The following is a 23,474-nucleotide window of genomic DNA, read 5'->3' on the forward strand; positions in this document are numbered from 1 at the left end:
CCTCAGACACCAAAAAAAGCACAGCAATTCTCATTTTGGTTCTTATATTGAGCACATTCATTTTCTGTCTAAAAACTGAAAAATCAAGGATTCAAGGGACATGAAAAAAGGCTTCCAAAGGCAACTTAATTTAGGTTCCTACCTACATAATTATGGAATGATTTACAGGGAGAGCATAATCATTTTGGTTGGAAACCTAGTCCTTCATATTTACTGATGATGTCATTGGATTTCACCATCCTCTGAAGAGATTTTTCCGGAAATTAAATACCACAGAGCCAAATCTGACTGTCTCAAAGGGATTTCAACTGAGTATTATTAGTCGCTATCACTTCAATTAAGGAGCAGGAGAGTTGGAGACATCATTCCCAAGACATCTAAACTTAGAGCAAGCATTTTAGAGATGTGGCCATGTTTTCTAAATTCTAACCTGGAACACATGATCTGACAATGGAACACAATATTTTCAAATAGAATTGTCCAAGAAATCTAAAATGTGTGGTCATCATGCTTTCAGAACTTTTACAATGTAACCAACGAAGTTTGCCCAAAGGAAGCTAACCGCCAAGTTGCTACGAGTCCAGCTTAGAATGAGGGCATGTTAGCTGGGAGGCCAACATGGCCTGGGCCCCATCAACGAACTGATGATGAAGCACGGTGCGACTTGCTCATTCGGTAAACAGTTACAGAATGCCAGCAAGTGCCAGCCTGCTCACATATATGCCTTGCCTGATTGTGCCAAAGCAGAGTAGAGAATGTAAATGACACCGTCCTAAGCTACCAGCTGACAGTCAAGGAAAGACGAGCCAAGGGGGCAACCTGTTTCCTTCAGAGGAAGTAAGGCCAATAATGTCAAAGAGCTTCCGAATAAAAAGAAGTGGTAACTCAAGCAGTCTTGCTCTTGTAAACATCTCCGGGCCATTTTGCAGAACAAAAAAACCCAAAGCTTTAAATTAAGGCAAGAAAGCTACCCTCCCTGACTAATCCCAGTCCCTTCTGATCCCTCCTGCACTCAGCACACCGCACATTCTTTTTCTGCTCCATTTCTAAGTCTTTTTCACCTGAGTGTATTTCAAACCTCCGTTTAAACTGTATGCTTGGGGAAGAAGGGAAACATCTTCTCTTGCTTTAGTTATGATTCCTTTTTCTCCTCCTGCCTGCCTGGTGGGGTGGGAGAGATGGGAGGAGGCAGCACAATCTACTAGAAAGAGCAACAGACCCCTGCACGATGCAACCATTTTGCCTGCTCTGGGCCTCAGGTTCCTCATCTGTAAAATGAGTGAATGGACGTGAGGACCCCTAGGTCCTTTCAAGCTCCAGGAGCTTGCCATTCTGCTCAGGTGCTCAGCTATCACACATATTACTCCAAAAGTTTCAAGCCAGGGTCCTCATGCCTAGTAATATGCAGAGTAGAAACCAAATAAATGAGGAGCGATGAAATTCTAGACCTAAAATTTGATATCCTGGCCAAACACTAAGAAAACATTTCAAAGGAATCTCACGATCTGGCAAAAACTCTCTCACAACAGCAGAGCCAGTTAACAGGAGTGAGCTCTCCTGGCCTGGGACTGTGCAATGCCTGGAGAACAGGTGGGAGCCTGGGGAGAGGACCTGTGCAAGAGGACGAGACAGCTTCACCAGGCTCCTGCTATAAAAACCAGAGGTTCATATATCCAACAAGTGATTTATCCTCAAATTCTCCCTCCCACCAAGGCAAATGGAGAAGGCTCACAAAGGCTACCCTTTGGGGGTTTCTTCCCCTTTTAAGGTTCCCTTGGTGGTCATTTTAGCTATAGTTTACATGTATACAATTGTGTTAGTGTCCAATCAATACTTGGTGGATAAACGAATGAACTCAGATGCCTGCTAATTGCTAAGGGAAGAGAAGCTCCACACCCCCGGCCGACCAAGGGCCATTTCTAGCCAGTCCAAGAATTAAGAAACATCTCTCTTTTTAAACCTCTATTGTTTTTTCCCACCCAGGTATCCCCTCGAAAGTATTCTTTTCCCTTGAAAAAGAGTCCTTTTGCTGGTGGAGTCGCATATCAAAAAAGGGACTATAGGAACAGGGGAAAGAAATGTAAAAACACATTCTGCTTACCATTGACTCACTAATCAGCAATAACAACAGGGCTTCTTCAGTATTTTCTTGAGGACAAAAAATGCTGTATAAAGAAAATCAACTTTGATATATCGCAATTTCAAAATAACACAAAATACATGACTATGAGCAGAAGTGAATGCTAATGCTTCTAGATTTTTATACAGAACCCGTGAAAAATACAGTATAATCTGGACACAAATTAATTTGCTAATTTCTACGGTAATCTATGGAATTTATACATTTTAACTATGCATTTTCATAACAGTCAGCAGGGTGAAGTAAAGCTGTAAAAACCAAGTTAAAAGCCCAAATAACATATATGCCTATTACAGAGGCAGAAATTTAGATTTGCTACAAACTGACATTATCTAAATCATACAAGCTTTCTCCTAAACCCATTATAGAGGCATAAATTGCAGATATTTCACTAAACAGTACTTTTCTTACCCCTTACTTGCTAGCTGGAATATCTTATATTGTCATTTAGATGAAAAAAAACAGATTGGAAGCAATTTTAGAGTTTGAATAATTCCTAGAATACTGTAAGAATTTAGTGAGCTATCTTACTTAAACACACATTTTATTCTGGGATGGCATGCAAGAGCTGTCTTATTAATCTATTTTATGGAATTTGGCTGAACGTTAACCTCTTGGATTAAAAGAAAAAGCTCTTAAACTCAATATTGCTCAGGATTAGAGAAAAATAAAACCCAAACATAAACCCCTTCTCCATTTGCTAGATCCTATTTGTTGTGCTTTGAGCAGTTTTAAAGACTTCTAGCATTTTTTTTTTTTCCTGTTCTAAAGTTCTAGAATCCTTTGAGTAGAGTTCTGAATGTGATCACCAATTGGGCCAAATTCAACTCTTTTTCATGCAATGGAAGAAGAGTGTAATAAAAATGAACTTGGTTAAAAAAACAACTCCTGGATGTTTTGGAGATGACTAGATAAAGGCTAAATTTACATCTTCCCAGGGGTAACATTACAATCATTTAAGAGATGGGATGATTCCCAAAAAAAAGGGAAAAAAAAATTTTTTTTCCAAATCATTATAAATACTTGTTTTCTTTGAAATGCTGGCAAATTTTGTATTGTATCAAAGGGCCATTAAGGGCAAGACAGAAAAAGCACAGTGCCTGGTACTCTTTTTACAACTTGGACGTCCCTAGAGGCAAGGAAACCACCTGGGAGATAGTTCTATTGTTCTTGCAGGGCTAAAATTTTATGGAATGGCTGACCTGTGAATGAGGAGCAAGATTTGGGATTTTTAGTGACTTCCTTAAAAGAGGCAGTTTGCGGTGATCTGGGTTTTTAGAAGATGGAACACTTCTTTCCCCTTAAATTCAGAAAGAGAGCCTACAGGCTCTGAATTAAGAGCACCCCGTGTGTGTGTGCACGCGTGTGTGTCTATCCAGCAATCATTTCCTGATAATCTGGCTCGTGCTTACATGCAATTGGGACCTTCCAAATAAAGCAGTAACATAACTTTTTTTTCATGGTTAGCCAGTTCTGCATTGTCCAGATTAATTGAAAAGAGAGAGAGTCCATGCTAATTGTGACTTGACACCAGCCAATTCAGCCCATAGATAATCCCCAAATTCCATCTGAGCCATCCAGCTTCCTTAAATGCTGGGTTGTGTTATTTTCACCAGAGCTGCTAACAAGTAGCACATTAACTGATTCTAATTCCACTTCCTCCATCCTTCCTTTCGAGGCAAGATGGGTACTCAGGAGCACTGCAAAGCTCTCAGGGCTGGCAGAAAGATGTGAGGGGAAGGGAAAAGGGCAGTTTTAAGAGAAATGCCTGAAAAGTTACACACCGGAATGCTCCCCTCTCCTTCATTATGAATTCTCTAGACCCATTTCTGGCCACGCTTTGCCTCTTCCCTGTTCAGGGAAGTGTGGAGCTCAGGGTGAACAGTCAAAATTGTAGAGATTTTCCTTTTGTGACATTTTCCTCTTGGGGCCCAAAAACCTCAAGGGGAGACCTAGGGGTGCCACTCAGCCCTGTGGAGCTGGAAAACTAGGGCCCTAGACCCGGAAGAAGTTGATTGAAGGGCAGGGTGGGGGATAAAAAGGGACAGGGAGAAAACAAGGATCAGCAGGCAGTGAGGACAAGCCCCCAAGAACTGGACGGGTGGGCTGGCGGGGGAGGTGGCAGCCCCGGCGCTGTTGGGCTAAGAATGGGAGGGCTGCTTTCTAATTCTAGCCACGTTACCAACTCACTGGCTGACCTTTAGGCAAATTGCTCATTTTCTTACTTGGAATGAATTTACCAATTCATTATCTGATTCTACAGAAGACATACAGAGCCAGGGCAAGAATCTTCACTTACAAATAGTAATTATGATCTTACCAAGGCTCCCAGCTAATAGCTCTTTCTTAAAATTTTTCCCAGATAGGTAAAAAACTTTACTGTACGTGGTGGAAACAATCATACAAAAGAAATTAATCCAACTTTATCCAACTGCATTTCATCTCTTCTGACATCTGTTACACAACTAATGACGAGTCGGATGTCTTAAGGTCAACGGCACCATGCAGGAGTCAAAGCAGATGCTACAGTCACATGTCGCTTAACGACGGAGATACGTTCTGAGAAATGTATCATTAGGCGATTTTGTTGTGTGAACATCATAGAGTGTACCTACACAGACCTAGATGGTATAGCCCACTACACTCGTAGTCTACATGGTGCTAATCTTAGGGGACTATGGTTGTATATGCGGTCCGTCGCTGACCGAAACGTTGTGATGTGGCACATGACTGTATTTAGGTGCAAGGATGGCCTTAAGCACCTCCAACCCATGAGAAAGTTGATCTGTAAATAACGACAACATCACCCCAAAGCCCAATAATGGTGCCTTTATAATTTTAATATGCCTGGCTGGGACACTAACAGGAAATTCCTGGAGAAATACATCCTCGGAACCAGGGCCAGCCAGATAAGAGCTGAAGAATTCCCAGCCCCACCCCACCCCAAGTCGCACTGTCTGTTAAACACGCCAAGGCAGAAAATACTGTCAGTCCCAGGTTTGCGTGGAAGGATCAGTGTACCAAGAAAGAAACAAGATTTAAATTAAACAGTAAGAGTGCCTCTTGCTTATTACGGATCAGCTGGTCCAATCTGAGGATTACCTAGGCCTCTTCACAAGACTTCCCTTTTTTGTCAACCCACATAACGTCAAAATCTCCTCGTGACAAAGAAAGAAGGGTCCTTCACACAGATCAGCCCAGGTCCACTGAGCTATGCTGTGCAGGGTATTGGGTGAATCCCACACAGCATATCACCTTGAACAAGGGCTTCCACGTACCTGGTGAGAAGACATGCCTCTCCACAACAACTCAAAGGTGGGCCGTGTACAACAGAGGTGAGGAGAGGAGGTGGTGCAGCTGGTCGTTCACACAGCTTTGGTTCTGCCATCAAGTAGTTGTCAGGACCTTTCAACGTCCTTCATCTTTATACTTCAAATAGCATCCTCATCCTTACCAAAAACCTCTGCCTTGGCTACCAAGAGGCTCAGCCCTATATTTAGCACTCCATGATCATTACTTTCTCCTCCTAGGCCTACAAAGGAGTTTAGCACAATGGCCGGCACTCCTAGCTTTCAATAAATCCCTTCATCATCCACTTCCTGGCACAACAGTGGTTTTTAATCTCCTTCTTTACTTTGTGCTAATTATCTAGCCTAATATGCATTTAATTATCTAAGTCACCTCAAATGCTTTTTACAAGGAGGAACACAATGAAAAGAAAAATATACCTGACTGAAATGCACATATATATGCACTAAGAAACATGTATAAGAACGTTCATGACATCACTCTTCCTTTCAGGCCCAAATGAGAAACAACTCAAATGTCCATCATAAGTAGAATGGATCAATATATTGGAGTATATTAATAAAATGGAATATTATGCAGCAATGAAAACAAACTACAACTGCATGCAACAATATGGGTGAATCTCTCAAACATAATGTTAAACATAAAAGAGTACTTAATATATGACTGTATTTATATAAATTTCAAAAATGGGAGCAATTATAGTGATAGAAGTCAGAATAGGGGTACTCTTGCAGGGGTAGTAATTGGGAGAGGGTACAAAAAGGGCTTCTAGGGTTCTGGCAATGTCTGTTTTTTGATCAGGATGTTAATTACATGGATATGTTCACTTGGTGAAAAGTCATCAAGTTTTATACTTTTGGTTTGCGTATTTTTCTCAATGTATGTTATGTGCCAATAAAAAGCTTACTTAAAATATAAGTAAACAAAAGTCAATAAAATTCTTCACAGAGAGACCTAGAAGAATGGAAGTGAGGTGGCCAATGACATGTGATCCTTCCTCTCCTTTCTATCTAGGACTGTCCACATTTTATTTCCTTTCAAAATTCAAGATGGAGAGAGAATGAGCATCCTGTTTTCACTTTACGTCCAGATCGTAGTGATGGGGAGTGGAACTTTCTGGCAGAGTTTGCTTTTCAGTTACATTCGTATATTATGTTATGTATTATAACCAACCACTCTGAATGGCCCTTGTGGTTTGCTGGAGCTGGAAGGACCTAGGCCACCTAAAGTTTGCTTTGTACTCATATTTCTCATAAGAGACTGAGGCGGGGGGAGAGTTTGGGACTACTGGCCAAAATGAGGTTTAAACATCATCTATGGATTCCCTTTTTTACCTCCCAACCAGCATAACTGAATTGGTGATAATGTCCTTTTGGCAACAGAGTCTATTGATCAGATACTCCTGCCTTGTTAATAAGAGAGCCCCAAGAAAAGTATAACCCCAAGACATTTTCTCTCTTTACTAAATAAATCAGAAGTAAGGATGTGAACATACAAAACTAGAAAGCTAAAAACTTATGGTGATAACTGAAGGAGTAAGGATTAGCACGGAAATTAATGAACTAGAGAATAGAAACACAATAGGGAAAATCAACAAAACCAAAAGTTAGTTCTTCAAAAAGATCAACAAAATTTGACAAACTTTTGAGCTAGACTGATCCAAAAAAGAGACAGTAGAGATTAAAATTACTAAAATGAGAAATGAAAGAGGAGACATGACTATCAACCTACAGAAATAAAAAAAATTATAAGGGAATGGTACGAACAACTGTATGCCAGCAAATTAGACGACTTAGATGAAATGGACAAATTTCTAGAAAGACACAAACTACCAAAACTGACTTAAGAAGAAATAGAAAATCTTAATAGACCTGTAACAAGTAAGGAGATTAAATTAGTAATCAAAAACCTTCCCACAAAGAAAACTCCAGGACCAGATGGCTTCCCTGATAAATTTTACCAAACATATAAAGAAGAATTAATACCAATTCTCTACAAACTCTTTCCAAACATAGAATTCCTATTTATTATTCCTATTCCTATTATTGCTATTAATTACCCTAATACCAAAACTAGACAAAGACATCATGAGAAAAGAAAACTATAGATCAATATTTTTATGAATATTCATGCAAAAATCCTCAATAAAATACTAGCAAATCAAACCCAGCAATAAATAAGAAGGATTATGCACTGTGACCTAGTGGGATTTACCTAGAAATGCAAGGTTGGCTTAACATATGCAAATCAACCAATGTAATACATCACATCAGTAGAATAAAGGACAAAACCCACATGATCATCTCAATAGATGCAGAAAAAGCATTTGACAAAATTCAATACCCTTTCAGGATAAAAAATACTCAACAAACTAGTAATAGAAGGGACCTTCCTCAACCTGATAAAGGGCATCTATGAAAACCCACAGCTAACATCATACTTAATGGTGAAAGACTGGATGCTTTCTCCCTCCTAAGATCAGGAATAAGACAAGGATGTCCACTCTTGCCACTTCTATTCAACACCATACTGGAGATTCTAGCCAGGGAAATCAGGGAAGACAATGAAATAAAAGTCATCCAGGTTAAAAAGGAAGAAGTAAAACTACCTCTTTTTGCAGATGACATGATCTTGTATAAAGAAAATCCTAAAAAATCTAAAAAACCATTAGAACTAATGAACGAGTTCAGCAAGATTTTGACTGCAGTGTAGAAAATCAATATAGAAAATCGATTGTATTTCTATATACGTGCAATGAACAACCCAAAAACGAAATTAAGAAAACAATTCCATTTGTGGTAGCATCAAAAAGAATAGCGTGCGCACGCACACACACACACAGAAAACCCTTAGCAATAAGTTTAACAAAAGAAGTGCAAATCTTATACCCTGAAAACTACAAGTTGTTGTTTAAAGAAATTACAGAAAACCTAAATAAATGGAAAGACATCCCATGTTCATGGATCAGAAGAGTTAATATTGTTAAGATGGCAATACTCCTCAAATTGATCTACAGATTCAATGCAATTCCTATCAAAATCCCAGCTGCCTTTTTTTGTTTTCCAGAAATGGACAAACTGATCCTAAAATTCATATGAAAATGCAAGGGACTGGGGGGTGGGAGGGTGACAACTAAGAGGTGCTGGGATTATTTGCGCGTGCTCCGCTGCTGGCGGCCCGGGTTCGGATCCCGGGCGCGCACGGACGCACCGCTTCTCCGGCCATGAGGCCGCGTCCCACATACAGCAACTAGAAGGATGTGCAGCTATGACATACAACTATCTACCGGGCCTTTGGGGGGAAAAAAATAAATAAATAAAATCTTTTTAAAAAAAAAAAAAACATTCTAAATTTGATTGTGCTGATGGATATGTGACTATATTAAAAGCCATTCACTTTAAATGAGTGGATTGTATATATGTGAATTACATCAATAAAACAGTTAAAAAGAAAACCAAATGATTGTATCCGTGTGAAATGAAACTTGTGACTCAGTAACCAGCATAGTACAGGAATGCTCCCTTTAACTGGTAACTGCACTTCCTAGATCTGCATTTGCTTCCATAATTCTCCTTGTATAGACGAGGAAGCTGATGTTAGAAGAGGGACAAAGTCTGAGTGGTTCAGGAAATAAAGAAGTGGCCAGCACTATGGGCTTTTCTGCCTTCAAGGAGTGAGGCCACATTGGAATAGCACCCAAACAGACACCGAGCTCCATCCATGTGTCAGACTTCGCTGGGGGAGAGAGCAAGAACTGAATTCTTCAAGATACTGGCACCTTGGCTACTAAGACGCATCTAAAGCAGAAAAAAAAATCTAGAGTCTATTTTTAAGATATAAATAACACTTAAAAAATGAACCCTAATCCTGCTGCTAAATAAATAGTTTATAATGAGGGGTCAGCATTTTTAAAGTGAGACTTTGAGAATTGCTAGAACAGATGTTCCATAAATCCAGATAAGGACTAAGGAATAAACACAGGCTGTGAATTAAGCAAATTCCTGGCTCAACAAGGCCATGAAAAAGGGGGAGGACAACTAAATTAAAATAAGCCTGAGGGAAAGCTAAGAACATCCTCACTTGTCTGAATCTATACAAGAAATGCAAACCGAACAAGAAGATAATGAGGGAGACAAATGCCAGGGTCAACTTAGAGGATTAAGAGGCGGCTGCCTTGGGAACTGCTGTCCCCTTTGAAAATGCAACAGTCATTTTCAGAAGTCACACATGTAGTAAGTATCCAGTCACTCTCATCTCTTATCAGTGCTTCCTCTGGGGCCTCAGAAGCAGCAGCCTGCAGTCTTTCAGCCATTTTTCCAATTTGATGACAATCGAAGAGGGTTTCCATATTTATTCATACACGTTCCCCTTGCCTTCATGCAGAGAGTTTGAAAATCCATCATACCTGTTCCTTCCAGGAACAGGGAAGTAAAGACTCTGAGGGAGGAATCAGTAATGAGCAGCAACCCTTCCTGTCTCCCAGCCCTTCTCATGGTCTCTCTCCTTCCCCTCTCCTCATGCCCTGACCTGGGGAGACCCATGTGAGACTGCGGTAATCCACCTGCCCGTTTTCCTCAAAGGCGATCAAGTCCCAAATTTAAAACTTAAAAAAATTAAGAAGTTCTAAAGAGACATCACTTTCCAATCACTTGCAAATTATTTAATTCTCCTTCTTATAGCTAATTCAGTTTAAAACAAGTTTTTAAACAAAAGGATCAAGGAATTGCTGAAGAAAAGAAAAAAGGTTAACTCTGGTTTACTAGTAGCTTTGTCACCGATTGCTGCCTAATGCTGGGTTCTCAATGATAAATGGAATGAGAATCCCAAAGACCAATAGTGATGGCTGAGAACAGTAGCCAAGCACTGAGAGGAGAGCATTTTTCTACTTAAAATGTATGTCCCCAGTACAGCACAGATACTTGCTGCAGTTGTGAATAGTAACGAGGTATCTCTATTAAACTGGTAAATGAGTCTTATTCATCTGGTTCTCCTTTAGGGGAAAAACCTGTCCTGGAACTTCCACTCATCCTTGAATTTTTCCTCCCCTTCCCTAACCTACAAATGAGGACATCAACTCTCATACTTCTCTCCTGAGTAGACGCGGGCTTTCCGAGTGAGGGTGTAGGTTTTTGTGTTTGCTCCTTTCCGGAGAGGATCGTCCAGAGGTGACTGGCATGGCGGATCCTCCAGAGGGTTCCAGTAGCTCTGTTCACACATCCCCCGCAACAAGATCTCAGCCAACTGCCTGGCTATTGTCTGGGAACACAGAGGGGCAAAGGCAGAGCCATGAATCCACTTTGTATCATTCATTCATTCATTCGCTCACTCACTCGTTTAATAAAAATTTTTCAGGCATAACTTTGTGCTAGGCACCATTCCAAGACTCATAATTAACAATTTTTACTTCTATGATGAAAATTATATCAGTTGATGGCAAAAAAGGAAAGAAAATATGATACGCTAAGATATTTGAACAATTTAAAAAAACAAGATCATGTTCTTCAAATGCCACCCTGCCTCTGCTACACTCTGCAACACTAAACATGTTTTATACCTGAAACAACGGAAACTTTTAGTTAAGCTCTTTTCCAAAAGCTCTTATAAATAATAAGTGAACTGCAAATATATTCATCACCTCCCAACTGATGCCTACTAAAGCCCAAACTTGGCAAAAGCTGGTACTCAACCTAGATGATGCTACCTCTGAAAAAATCTCTTCATTGACAATAAGATGATGTCCAGTGCAGATTTTTAGAAAGTCTTCCTTCCTGGAAGTGCCAAGGGCCACTCCTACATGGCCCCACCCTGGGACTCAGCACCTGCCTGTCCTAATCTTGGTGCACCGTGGGCCTTCCAGCCCAAAGGCTCCCACCAGCCTTGTACAATAGGGAAGGCAAAATGGGGACTATGACTACTGATCAAGAAAGACCTTCTTTCAAAGCTGGATAGGTATCTCTTTTCTCACTGTGAAAACCCAGAAATATCTAGATCTGCCCCTCCTAAGTTAGAAGCAGATTACTATGCTTTTCCAAACTCACCATAGCGCCACTACCTATAAGAGCACCATGTATGACGTGTAGGGAGAGGGGGTGTATAGCATCTACTAAGAAGTATTCTGTTGACTGACGCATATCAGTTCATTTACCTTGGACTCTTCCATTGATAAAGTGGAGAAGTTTAAAAAAAAATCCCTCTGAAAACAGAAGCACTGCATCTCAGAGCAGTCCAGGCTACCCCATAAGCAGCCAGAGGCGGCAAAATAAAACTTCAACCAGCAGGTTTTTCCACCAGGTTTTATTTAGCATTCTGTGGAAGATGCAGACAAAGAATGCTGATCTTCCCTAAGAATGAGCCTTTTTTAATAAATATGTTCCAGAAGAGAACTCTGGTAGGCTTTCCTCCACGTGAACTCTCTGAAAACACCACAAGGAAACTTAAATGCAACCAAATCACTGGCTTAGTGGTTTCTGAGAACCACTGCGTAAAGGCAAATTTTCTTGATTATTCCCAAGTAAGACCCACTGGCTTTAAATGTCTATAAAAACATGAAATTAAATGCTCTCCTATCATCCCCAACTGAGCCATCTGTAAAGATCTCATAAGAACACAATTTTCAGGACCTAAACAGCTCCTGAACTGTTTTGTTAAACCTTCCATTATAGTCACATTCTGATCTCACTGCAGTCATAGAAGCTAATGACTTCTGCTGGAAGCGTCAACTGGCATAAAGAACCTCCACTCACTCTAGCTGGGGAAAAAAATGTTCAAGGAAAAAAAATGGGCAAGGAACTTCATTTTCTGGCTATATCTGCCATGGAGATTCTAAAGTTGTAGAAATCTCTGCCCTCAACAGTTTGCTTGTTCACTACAGACAGCTCATGCCAGATCTCATTTTCCCTCAGGGTATTAACCCTCCAGAGAGACTTTGAAAATGAGGTTTTGATGTGACTGCACATTTTAAAGTTATCACCTCATCAGTGCACTACTGATTAGGAAGGACGTTTGGTTGTGTTCATTGGAAGCTCAAACGAAGTTCAGAAAAGGAGATTAAATATGAGAAATTATGAGCAATCACTAATATCTATCATACCTTTTATCTTTTATACTCTGGTTTTATTTAGCTTGTGGTTTAAATGCTTAAAAATTGTTCGTAACTGTCAAATAAATTCAGAACTAAAGAAAGGAAAGAAGGGAAGTGGGCCTGAGAGAAGACTCGAACTTTTATATACAAACTTGGTCATTAAATGCACTGTTTTTGTATGTGTTTTTTTTAATTGTGGTAAAATTCACATAATATAAAATTCATCATTTTAAAGTATATAATCCAACGGCATTTAGTACATTCACAACCTTGTGCAACCATCACCACTGTCTAGTTCCAGAACATTATCATTACCCCAAAAGGAAACCCCATATCTTTTTAAGTAGTCACTCCCCATTCCTCCTTCTTCCAGACCCTGGGAACAACTAATCTGCTGTCTGTCTCTATAGATTTGCCTATTCTGGACATTTCATACAAATGGAATCATATAATGTGTGGCCTTTTCGTGTCTGGCTTCATTTACTTAGCATAATGTTTTCAAGGTTCATCCATGGTGTCATATGTATCAGTACTTCACTCCTTTTTGTGGCTACATGATATTCCATTATATGGATAGACCACATTTTGTTATCCAGCCATCTCCTGACAGACATTTGGATTGTTTCCATCTTTTGGCTGTTGTAAATAGTGCTGCTATAAGCATTCATGTACAAGTTTTGTTTGAACACCTGATTTCAATTCTTTGGAGTATTTATCTAGGAGTGGGGTTGCTTAAATGTACTTTTAAATCCTTCTCTTCCATGGTTTCACACCAGAGTTTTACACAGCAACTTTTCCATCTCATAAGAATACTATAAATTTTCAATTACCAGCTAATCTAAAAAGAATCATATAGTTATTAAGGCTGATGGAAAGCTCTTATGAATGGCATTAGCTGCAGAAGCTCTCTGATATCCACTGTAAACCAAGACACCAGCAAGTAAGACCCAGGAAGTGCTTCTCAACTAGGTTGGGCAAAGAATCTAGTTTGTGGAAACTAGAAAATAAGATTCTCAGGTCCTGCCCCAGACCTACTCAGTTGGCACTTCTGAGCTCAGGCATAGGGATGTGTATTTGTTCAAAGTTCTTCATATAATTCTGACGTACACCTTTGGTTAAGCACTCAAGGAATTAGAAATAGTTTACCCTAGGTCACTTGAGGATCACCAACCAAGACAAAAGGTATATTGCACCTCAAGTATGACATAAAGGAGAAATGACTCCTCTCATGTTAACACTAACCAGTTAATAGCTGAAAATGTCCAGGGGCAGCTCTAGTCTACTCAGACTTTCTTTAGAAGCCTCTTCATTATACTTCTCAGAGAAAAGAAAAAAAATTGAAGAAACTCTCTCCCTTCCTAACATACCTCTATTCAGAATCCTACCTCACAGGATTTTTATGAGTTAAAATACATTGATCTAAAAATCATAAACCTTAGACAATAATGGAAGATATTCTCTAATTCCAAAAAATAATGCTGAAGTAAGTATAGGTAGATTCCCACAGTGTATTCAATGCACTGGCATCTATTAATAGGGAAAAACCATTCATTTCCTTAATGAAATATATATATTTTTGAGAGTCAACAATATAAACAAATATTCATATTTAAGCAATTTTGAAAGATTGGCTTTTTCAATGTGCTTTTAAAACAATTATAAGAACACTTGCCAATTTAATCAAGTACTTTCCTTGTGTTTCCAAATCTTGGAAGAAGCTGTTCATACTGACCAAGTGAGAAGTTTTATGGAATGTTGGGAGTAGGTCAATTTGAGAGAAAAGACATTTGGCAACAATTTTTATCCATATTTTGCAGGGTTTTTTTCATTAAAGAACTCTACAAATTGAAACGTTTTGTTTGAACTTCTTAAGGTACCATAAATCACATCAATATATAAACAAATACTGAAGACCAAGCGAGTTCTTGGTGGGGAGAGCGTGTGAAGTTGCTCCTCTTGTCTCACCCCCATAATTCTAGGGAAGCCTAAGGCTTAGCCATCTGGGCCCAAGGGTTGTATGTCCACATCCTAAAACTGTGGAGAAGCCAAAATGAAGATACGGCCTCATTTCCCGTGACGGGAATCTATTAGCCTTGCTCAACTGAAGATTCTCTCACAGCACTTAAAGGAGTCACGCTAATTGGAGGACAAGAGCACGGATGACAAAACACGAAAGAAATTGCAGTCTTACACGGGGTTGCTACACATGTGACATGTGGCATCTGCTGAGCTTCCAGTAAGCACCAGGCCTTCACTCAAACACTCAGTGGCTATGGTTCTGAAGGGCAAGCTCTGCAAGTATAATTAATGAACCTCCCCACACCTCCCTCCCCAGGAAAGCGAGAGGATTAAAAAGGAAGAGAGAGAATGCAAGTCAACAGGAGAGCCTAGCGCCTGATAACCCGTTTATTTAACTAGCTTTTATATTTCTCTTCTCAGTTTTATTGTCAATATAATTAGTCTCAAGATCTAATCTGCTTTGTTCTGTCTGGGTTTTGGTATGAATCATTAGCATAAAACCAATCCCTTCACTCACTGGCATCCGGGAGTGGTTACATTGTATCTGCCTTACAGGATGCATTTCTTATGTTTCAAGAGAGAGCGCTACCAACGAGTCCATGAAAAGATGCTCAACATCATCAGCCATCAGGGAAACGTAAATCAAAACCACAATGAGAGAACACTTCCCAAGCACTAGGATGACTATAACTAAAAAGACAGACAACAAGGGTTGTCAAGGATGTGGAGAAATTGGAACCCTGGTAACTGCTGGTGGGAATGTAAAATGGAGCAGCCACTTTGGAAAACAGTCTGGCAATTCCTCCAAATGTGAAACACAGAGTTTCCATATGATCCAGCAATTCCACTCCTAGATGTATACCCAAGAAAAATGAAAACATATGTCCACATAAAAAACTGCATAAGAATGTTCACAGCAGCATTATTCATAATAGCCAAAAAGTGGAAACAATCCAAATGTCCGTCAACTGATGAATGGATAAATAACATGTGGTAGAGCCATACAAGAGAATGTTATTCGGTAATAAGAAGAAAAGAAGCACTGATACCTGCTACAACATGGATGAACCTCGAAAACATTATGTTAGGTAAAGGCCGCCAGTCACAAAAAAACCACATATGGTATAACTCCATTTATATAAAATGTCCAGAATAGGTAAATCCATAGAAACAGAAAATAAATTAGTGGTTGCCAGAGGCCGGGGAAGGGGGAGAATGGGGATTGACCACTAATGGGTATGGAGTTTCTTTTGAGGGTGATGAAAATGTTCTGAAATTAAATATTAGGGATGGCTGAACAATCCTGTGAATATACTAAAAACCACTGGCTTTAAATGGGTGAACTGTCTGGTATGTAAATTATATCTCAATAAAGATCACATGTATACGTACATATGTGAAAGAGAAAACACTTGAAGGAAGGGCCTTTCTGGCCTCAGTCAAGTCATTAGTCACACTTACCATTCGCAGGTTTTGAGTTGTTCTCGTTTCAACTGCTCTGAGGATCTCTCTAAATCTCCCCACTCCTCTTGTCAAGTTCCTGTGTGCACACAGAATGTGACAGGGTTTCCATCTGGTGTGTATTAATACTAAATATTTTATACACATATTTCAATGCATTTTGTCTACATAAAAGCTGTTGGCTAGATTCTAAGCAAACAATTATCCTGCACATGTCTGTCCATCTTTGTCCAACTCTGAAAAATGTGACCTACGAATGATGGTCTTTTGTTCTTCCACAATCAAATTTTCTCAAGAAAACAAAAATCTGAAAATCAGTTCTGAGGTGAAAAAAAATGCAAGACATCTTACAACAGTCTACCTTCAACCTTACGGTGGCTCGGTGGTTTTCCTGTTCTGTTGACTGGTACTGAAATCTATCTTTTCACTTAAAAGGTAGGTGGCAAAAGGGTATAGGAATATCAACAAGGCACCATATGCAATGTGGATAAGGCTTCTTGTCACTTATAATTTTTATGGACAAGACAAAGATAAAGGCATGACAAATGAGGGGCTCCACCAAGCAACCACTCTGCTTCTTTGAGAACATAAACCACTGCCCAATAAATCCATCAAACCACTCCCACTCTCCCAACCCTGCCCTGAGAGAAAGAAGTCAAGGGTCAAAGGCCCCTGCTGGGAGCGAGTGGTTGAGGACTGGGACCTGGAGCCACCTGACTGTGATCAGAACACGTCTCATCTCGCTGCCCCATACACCTCACAGAGACATGTTTGGTGACACATTTCGTTAGGGGACAAACAATTCTTTAGTAGCATCCTGGTCACTACATCCAGGCCTCACCTGTTGTCCTCTCTGAAAGCTGTGCCCGGCTTGTTCAGCTGGGAGCACTTTCCAGCCGGTCCCTTTACATTGAGCACTGCCACCACCTATGACATAACTCAGCGATATTTATAACCTGCTCATTAGAACACATCTCATCTTTCCAAAAAGCCACAGAGCGGGTCAGCCGGTGCGAACCTGTCAGCCAGCCTCTGCAGGCTATGGCAGATGCTCTAGGTATTTGGCTCTCTCCTTGGATGACATTTTAAATCGCGCAAACGTATTAAATCAAACTGAATGCAAGTTCTGTACGTTACAAGCACTCACAAGCGCTATTAATTCGTATCTTATACCTACATGACATCCCAGGACTCTCATTCACAAGACCAGCCCCAGAACTTTAAGATAATGGTTTATCGGCATAGGTACATAAATACTCCCCTATTCCTCTCACCCACACATATCAGATGATGTCAGATCAGAAGCTTTATGGTGGCATTAAAAGAGAAGCTTGTGCTCAGGACGCCAAGCAGCGCTAAAGGAAATCTAACAGAGACGTGAATAAAAATTAGGTAATAGGCCCTGGGACACGCAATCTACTCTGCTTTCCTCTTCATTCGTTTTTATGGGATCTGTGTTCACAGGCAGCAAAGTACATTTGCTTTGGACTGAAGCTCGGTTCTCTTAAGTAACATGGGGGAAGGAAATAGCTACAGCTAAAAAAGGGATGGGTAGGACAGAGAAGTCTAATTTTATTCCAGAATCACAGATTAAGCTCCTACTATGCACAAAAGGAAGGGCATTTTGAACGGTATGAAATAAGGGTGGGACTGAGACAATGTAATTGGAGACCCAGGTTTAAAGAGCTGCTTTACCAGGGCAGAAATTAGGCCTTGAATAGGCAGTATCAAATCTAAATATTATAACTCAGGGAAGGCTACAAGATAGGAATTGGTCATTCAGAATGTCTCCTGTGCCCCCCCTGCAGAATGAGATACTTCTCCTGTTACGGTCTAGCTGTAAATGATCCAACACAATCTAGTCCATTATGACACAGAAGTGAAATGGTTTGCTCAGGTTCACAAACCCAGTGAGAGAGTGAGCGGGGAGCTTTCTACCATACTCTATCACCTTCCTGGGCAAAGAAATGTTAGCTCCCAAACTGAGGTGCAACTCTAGAAGAAAGAACAAAATATGAATACAAGAGCTCGCGTCTATGTTTCATATCATTAATATGCAAATTACTTCATATATATACATAGAAATTTTATGTGTTTCAGTGATCACAGCTAATGAGACACTCCTAGGAACTGGTTCAAAATTGGAAAGAAAATTCGTTAGCCCAGGTGAAGCAGTCCAGCGCCCGAGGGTAACGCCTCGGCTGCGTTTAAAGAGAAATGATGGCTAGAGAAATTCAACTCCCCTCTAAGGCAGGCAGTGGCTTCTCCCGTGCAGGACCGAGGCCCCCTGGTGGATGACTGGAGGAAGTGTCCGTGACTGAAGTGAAGCCACACAGTATCTGGCAAAACCAGGAGCAACTGAAGGCAGATCGACATTGCCTTTGAAGCAAATACAGGTTTTTCTCAAACTCCTTTCAGTTTATTTCTGGAGAGAGCATAGGATTCAGAATCAAATTCTTCCTCAAGCTGGGAAGAATCCTTCTTGTAAACAAAGGATCCCCACTAACCACAGAATGTCTCAGAAGGCCTGGGGCTGTGCTAGTCAAATGAATGTGGCACCATCAGGACAACCATGAGGCTGGTTGTCCAACACAGATCAACGTGATAGCAGGAAGAAGGACAGATTGGAGGTGAAAGACTGCACATTTTAAATGTCTGAAAAGGAAAAAAGTATCCCACATATGAAAACATACAATTCTCAGCAACTCCTATACTGTTCATATATTTTTTTAGTCACATAATTTTATTCAACCAATCACTTCCACTGTTGCCATGACAGCAGAAAAAAATTTTTTTTAAGCTAGATGGATAAGCATGATAGAAAGAAACAAAAAAAAAGGAAATCAACTTTTAAGAATTACATCCCAAATGCTATGAAATACCCCAATTTGAGGGAAATAAACAAAAGCCACATGATTGCTTTCATGTCTCTAAACTATTATTTTATTCTTAAAATGTTGAGATCTGTTAAATATCTAGAATGAACTGTTGCTTAAAAATACCACTCCAAAATGAAGAGGAAAGAGCCAAGGAATTTCCCTGGTTTTGACGGTTTCCACAGACCCTTGACATGAGGTCATTGATTCCATTTCAGCACCCCTGACTGAGAGAGTGCAATCATGTCAGGATTCATTATGGTGAACTAGTCTCAAACTGAATGTTCTTGCCAGTGTTCGAGCAGCGGACACTTTGGCAAGCTGTCAGAACTTGGGGTTCACCTCCTGCACCTTGCTTCGGCAAGCTTCCTGAGCTGGGGGCGTTTCCCTCCACATGGAACGGTTCCCAAGAGCTCAGCTATTACCACGGAGAAAGGGCCTGCAAGTCCCTTGAACACCAGCTGGCTGTTCAGCCTGACAAGCAGGCAAAACCCCGCTTTCTCTTGCCAACATCATTGTCTGTCCCCAACCCAGGAAGGAGAGCTCAGGCCAGTGTCCCACAGCCTTGCTCTTGTTCAAACCGAGGCCGCCTAGTGCTCTGTCTTTGGCAGGAAAGCCCACCCACTTTTCACGGGGACACATTCTCTTCCCTTGACCTACTTCCATTTTTTCTTCTCTCCTCCCTTTTCTATCTGGTTTCATCATCCTCCTTCTGAACCTCCTCCTTCCAGGTCTTGTCTGCTGGCTCTTAGGTCAGTGCAAAAGCAGGACTTCCTGAGGACACACGGGGAGGGCACTGACTTGGCCTTCCTCTTGACCCCTTGGGCTCTGCAGCAACATTTTTGAAGGCTGCTCTCTGAAATTTACATTCTTACATACAAGCCTACAGCAGTGCATGGTTTTGTCCTGTTCTGTTCTACGACTCTGAACCACATTTTCAGCTCTTTAATACTGTCGCCTGTGCCTCTGTACTATCAAACCAAGGCGGAAATGGATATGGGTAGGAAGCCAGAGCTCCAAAATCAAAATGGAAAACCAAGGCTGGGAGAAACTCAGAGACTTGAGAACCATTTCATATGTGGCTACTTCAACGGCAAGCTCGATATATTTTTTTGTTATTTCTCTTTTCATTTCTTGGGAGTGGGGTGGGAAAAGACAATTCTCCCCCTTAACTTGTCCTTCCAACGTATCTTCTGACCTCAGAGTTTGATCTAGGCCACCAATACACTTAAATTCAATATCAACTGTCATTATGCAAACTCAAAGTTTGGATGTGAATACAGTACTTTTTACACTGGATATCAAATTCCTAGGTAATAAGGAAAAGGTACCCCTGCTAGAGTATGTTCAATATTTTTTCTCCTTCTCCGTGGTTGAGAACTTTATAACTAAAGATCAATTACAGAACAAGTCAGCATAACAGACCACTTAGAGCTCAGAATCGTTTGGTTTTTTCCCATGTTCTTTCATACCAACTAGCACTTCTGAAACTCTTAAGTGGTAGGTTATTTCAACAATTATTGAGCACTGTTACCTGTCAGGTTCCAGGCTTACCCCTGAGGATACACTCATGAACAAGGACGCCATCCTCGCCTCAGGGAGCTCAGATGGCTTCACATTCCCTCAGATCATAAGTGCCTTGAGGACCAGCATTTGTTTTGCTCACTGACATATCCCAAGCCCCTCAAACACAGCCTGACATACAGAACATGCTCAGTCAATATTCCTGAATGAATGGAATTCAGAACTACCAGGAGCTGAATGAGCCAAGACCGCAAGGGGGTACATTTTCTCTCTGGTTCTTCTCCTCCTCTTCTTGCTCACTGCATATGGACTGGCAGGCATTACAGCAAAGCGCTCTCTTAAATAAAATATCTCTCATCTGTCCTCGGTGGCACTGTAGCATGGGTGCCTGGGGGACCAGTGACATACCTGTACCAAGACCTGGGCATGCCTAGCCTGACAGCTTCTAGAGAGTTGTGTGGATAGCGAGGATTTCGAGACTTGAGAAAAACCCTTCCAGACATTTCAGGGAAACTTTCCTGCACATGTGCCTTTACACGTGCTCCTCTCTCTGTCTAAAGTGTCCTATGGAACTTTTAGTCATCCTTCAAGATCCAGGTCAAAGACCACCCTTGGGAACCTTTTCCTAGCTTCCCCAGGAAGAGACAGGCACTGCTTCCTACTGCTTCCTGGGTAATCCCAACAAGTGTGCATGTATTTTGAGCATAGACAGCACTCAACACACTGATTTCCATTTGTATTTATATCTGCCTGTCAACCAAACTGTGAACATCTTGAGAGCACTGGCCCTCTTTCTACCCACCTCTCCTTGTCCCAACCGCCTCATAGAGCCAACCAGGCACCCAGTGACACTTAGTAAGCTGTGTACCCCAAAAGAAAGAAGAGAGTAAGCACGATTGTATATTCTGAAATCTCTTCACCACTCCTTGCTGAAAAGAGTTTTCTTGATTACAAAAGGGCAACACTAAAGCAGATACTTCTTACATTATGAGATACACTCCATCAGTATTCTAGACATTGTCAACACTTGTAACCCTAGAGAAACAGAAATATGCCATTATCTCTAGGTCAATTTCTTCTAGCTCTCAGGCTTGGGAATTGCTTCCCCTTCGTTTATTTATTTTTTTGTGAGGAAGATCAGCCCTGAGCTAACATCTGCCAATCCTCCTCTTTTTGCTGAGGAAGACTGGCCGTTAGCTAACATCCATGCCCATCTTCCTCCACTTTATATGGGACGCTGCCACAGCATGGCCTTACAAGCGGTGCATCGCTGCATGGCCTGACAAGCGGTGCATCGCTGTGCACCCAGGATCCGAACTGGCGAACCCCAGGCCACCGCAGTGGACGCGCACACTTAACCACTTGTGCCACCGAGCCGGCCCCCTCCCCTTCACTTATATCACCCTTAGTATCATCTGTTGGGAAAAAATTTGAAGCCAAAGACAGATGTCCAGATCTGGAAAGTGGGAGAAGAAAAAGACATCGTTCACAGTCCAAAAGGACACTTCTGGCTGGCTGTCAGGGAGCTGTTTTTCCCAGAATGGATTCCAGCTTCTCCCTCTGCACACCCTCTTTGCCTCGTATCCAATGACATGCATTTGTGAAGACAGATGGCTGCTGGTAGTCAGGGGCCAGGGATCAAACCCACAACCTTGGCCTCATTAGCAAAGGACTCTCTGTGATCAACAGAGTAAGCCAGCTGCAGCCTAGATATAGTGACGGAGGGTGTGACAACCATCCACGCTGGGATGTGAACAAGCAGGCGAAGCTTCCGGAAGTCTCATTTCGAACCTAATGAGAGTTGTACTAGGCTTAACAACATTTTTTGGACTACCTCAGCAACTAAGGCTTCCTCGTGACAAAAGCAGAGTAAATTAGGTCTTTTGGTCAGCCGGCCAGGAGGCAAGCAGCATACCGAGCAGGCACTGTGTACCAGGCAGCGTATTAGGCAGTACAGAAACAAGCCAAGTAAGGCCCAGAGAGCCTTCTCAGAGTCATGACAAGGACATGCAAAAGGTCCTTCCAACATGGCGCACTGAAGGCCTACAGGTGAGAGCCGGGTGAACTGCTATGAGAACTCAGGCAATAAAACAAGTCACCCTCGTATCTGTTCCTTCCCACTCACCCAAACCCCGAGTCTCTGAGGAAACACGGAAATATGGAAAGGTTTGCCCTATCTCATGTACTTCTTCCTTTCCAACTTTTGGGAATGAGTCAAAGGATATCAATCCTCATTCAAAAAATATATATTGAGTGCCTGCTGTGCACCAGGAAAGGAGCACCGGAGATGCAATAGTGAGCCAGCCAACAGACGTGCCTCCTCATGCACCTGTATTGTAATGATGCTCAACTTCACCCTAGAAGCCAAACAGCATCTAACACAAAGTTGGACTCCTCAGTCTAATAATGCTTTTAACAAACAAGCCAGAACTTGTCTAACATGTGAGGATTGCTCCTCCAAGTATTCACCTGGAAATCCATATACCTATCTATACTTAAACTTAGAGAGACAGACTACAACACGGACTCTGGAGCCAGACTATGGGCTCAAATCCAAGCTTCGCAACTCACCAGTCATTGACCTCGGGCAAGTGCCTGTGCCTCAGTTTTCTCATCTGTAAAATGGTGATAACAAATGTACCCACTTCATAGATTGGTTGTAAAAATTAAATGAGTTAATATACATAGCGAGTGCTTCTTAAGTGTTCACCATTATTACTACTATTATCCTCAAAATTCTGCCATTGCTGAAAACAGTTTTGGAATTCTGGAATCTATTCCAGAATGTATAGCACATGAAAAGTCTGTTTTATTTCTTTGGAGTCATTTATTTTGAAGACAAAGGAAGGTCCCCAGTTTGATTCATTCATTCACTTTGCTATTTATTGAAGGCATATCATGCCCGCAACGACAAAAGACAACAACTGATGTCAGGTGAGGAGAGCAAAATCCCTTTCTCTGGGATCTGTAGTCACTCTCCCAGGAAATGAGGGTGACATCTCCTAAGAGTGCTGGTGTCCAAGGGGAGGAGTGCAGAGTCTCCATCGAAGACTACAGGGCG

General features: G+C 41.3%; 1 protein-coding gene across 5 annotated transcripts in view; it reads right to left on the bottom strand.

The window, feature by feature from the left end:
- TTC7B (tetratricopeptide repeat domain 7B) overlaps window positions 1-23,474 on the bottom strand; it is a 253,328-nt gene that overhangs the window by 128,313 nt on the left and 101,541 nt on the right. For all 5 annotated transcript variants that reach the window (XM_058567546.1, XM_058567542.1, XM_058567543.1 and 2 more), the window contains exons 6-8: window positions 16,014-16,092; window positions 10,536-10,708; window positions 2,102-2,165 (exon numbers count right to left, since the gene is read on the bottom strand). In XM_058567546.1, the coding sequence (XP_058423529.1) occupies window positions 2,102-2,165; window positions 10,536-10,708; window positions 16,014-16,092 (316 nt within the window). The remainder of the gene's footprint in view (window positions 1-2,101; window positions 2,166-10,535; window positions 10,709-16,013; window positions 16,093-23,474) is intronic.

The sequence above is a fragment of the Diceros bicornis genome, chromosome 24 (assembly GCF_020826845.1).
Source record: "Diceros bicornis minor isolate mBicDic1 chromosome 24, mDicBic1.mat.cur, whole genome shotgun sequence".
Lineage (NCBI taxonomy): Eukaryota > Metazoa > Chordata > Mammalia > Perissodactyla > Rhinocerotidae > Diceros > Diceros bicornis.